Source organism: Phalacrocorax aristotelis, chromosome 3 (assembly GCF_949628215.1).
Source record: "Phalacrocorax aristotelis chromosome 3, bGulAri2.1, whole genome shotgun sequence".
NCBI lineage: Eukaryota > Metazoa > Chordata > Aves > Suliformes > Phalacrocoracidae > Phalacrocorax > Phalacrocorax aristotelis.
In genome coordinates, this window is record NC_134278.1 from 92,492,490 (window position 1) to 92,493,979 (window position 1,490).

A 1,490-nucleotide genomic window follows, 5' to 3' on the forward strand; every position below is an offset into this window, starting at 1 on the left:
TCCTCCAGGGTGAGGCAGTAGATGAGATGTCAAGCGCTGTACTGGTTGGACCTAACCCAGAGGCCACCACTTTCACCTCAAAGTGTCCAGGATCACAGCATAGCCCACAAGGCTGCTGGCTGTGTGGCAAGGTTGGTGACTCCAGCTAGGAATCAGCCAGTGTGTCTTGGCAGCCAGCTGACATCTCTGCCAGTTCTCCCAGAGGTGGCAGCAAATGATGCATGGAGGAATTTGCTTCTTCCTTGGAGCATCTTTGCAGCATAGCCACCCCAGTGAGGTGGAGCCTCACGTTGACTCTTTAACTAGGCAGTCACCAGAAGTGTTACGATATTTTTATTTTGCTCCAGGGAAAGAGAAATCGAAAAGCTCAAAGCTCAGGTGGAACGTATGAAGGAAGACTGGATCGAAGACGAGTGTAATCATGTGGAGATGGAGCTGAGCCTCTTGGAAGCAAGGAGGGAAATTAAAGAACTCAAGCAAGTTATTGAGAGCATGAAGAACAGCTTGGCTGAGAAAGACAAAAAATTTCAGAAATACTTCCTAGAAATAAGCATTGAGAACAAGAAACTGGAATCTTTGGTGTCGAGCATGGAGATGGCCCTGAAGAGCTCTGTGAGAGATGAGCAGCGCCCGGAGTACACATGTGACTCTGAGGGCAAGCCGTTGTGTACCACGATGCCAGACAGCCCCACCACAGAGGACCAAGCTCTGGAGGAGCTGGCAGATAGTGGGCTGTTTCTTCATGAGGACACAGCTAACGGGACTGATTTATTTGAAGAGAGTTTGACCACCACAACCCCTGAGTTGAGTGAGCCAGCTCCCTCCAATTCTACTGTGAATCAAGAGATGCTTGAAAATGTTCTGGATGAAAAACTAACTTTTTCCCAGGAGGAGGAGGAGAAAGTCAGAAACATGATGGTGGAGCAGACCATCCAGACTGATGTGGTGCCATATAGCCTAGAAGGGGAGCAGTTCATTCAAAACATGTTCAGAGCTCAGAGCTCAAGGTGCCTGTCCTCTAAGCCCGCCTTCTTCACTGAAGGAATTGGGTCAATTTCTCTTGAAAGCCTCAGTGATTCTGGTATCGTAGCGGACTTAACTCCAGGTGAGCCAAATTCGACCATCCTTTTGTCTCCTGTGACACCTCCATGCAGGAAGGTGGAGCACGGAGTTAATGAAAACCATTTTGTGGAAGAACTTGATTTTACAGAACCTGATGATGATGAAGTCTTTGGGTACGTCAATACTGTTTCTCAGACAGGAATAAAGAAGAGATACTGGAGCAGCAGACTCGCCAGCGATCTGGCTGTAGCAGCCCCTGTTGTACCAACTATCATGCGGCCTTTCAGTACTCATGGAGCAGGAACAGATCTCATTTACAGTACTAGAGCGTTGTTTTGCAGTTCTGTCCTAGTCCACCGTTTTGCTCTTGACTCTTTGATTTGCCCTATAAATCGGTTTGAAAACATGTTACTTGTTTCAGAATGGAA

The 1,490-nt window shown here is 47.6% G+C and overlaps 1 protein-coding gene across 1 annotated transcript; it reads left to right on the forward strand.

Moving 5' to 3' along the window:
• The first annotated feature begins 214 nt into the window (after window positions 1–214).
• On the forward strand, window positions 215–1,217 carry LOC142055663 (syntabulin-like). The gene is made up of 2 exons (XM_075089781.1): window positions 215–1,163; window positions 1,211–1,217. The coding sequence occupies exons 1-2, from the start codon at window positions 388–390 to the stop codon at window positions 1,215–1,217; spliced, it is 783 nt and encodes a 260-aa protein (XP_074945882.1). The 5' UTR covers window positions 215–387.
• Window positions 1,218–1,490: the final 273 nt, after the last annotated feature.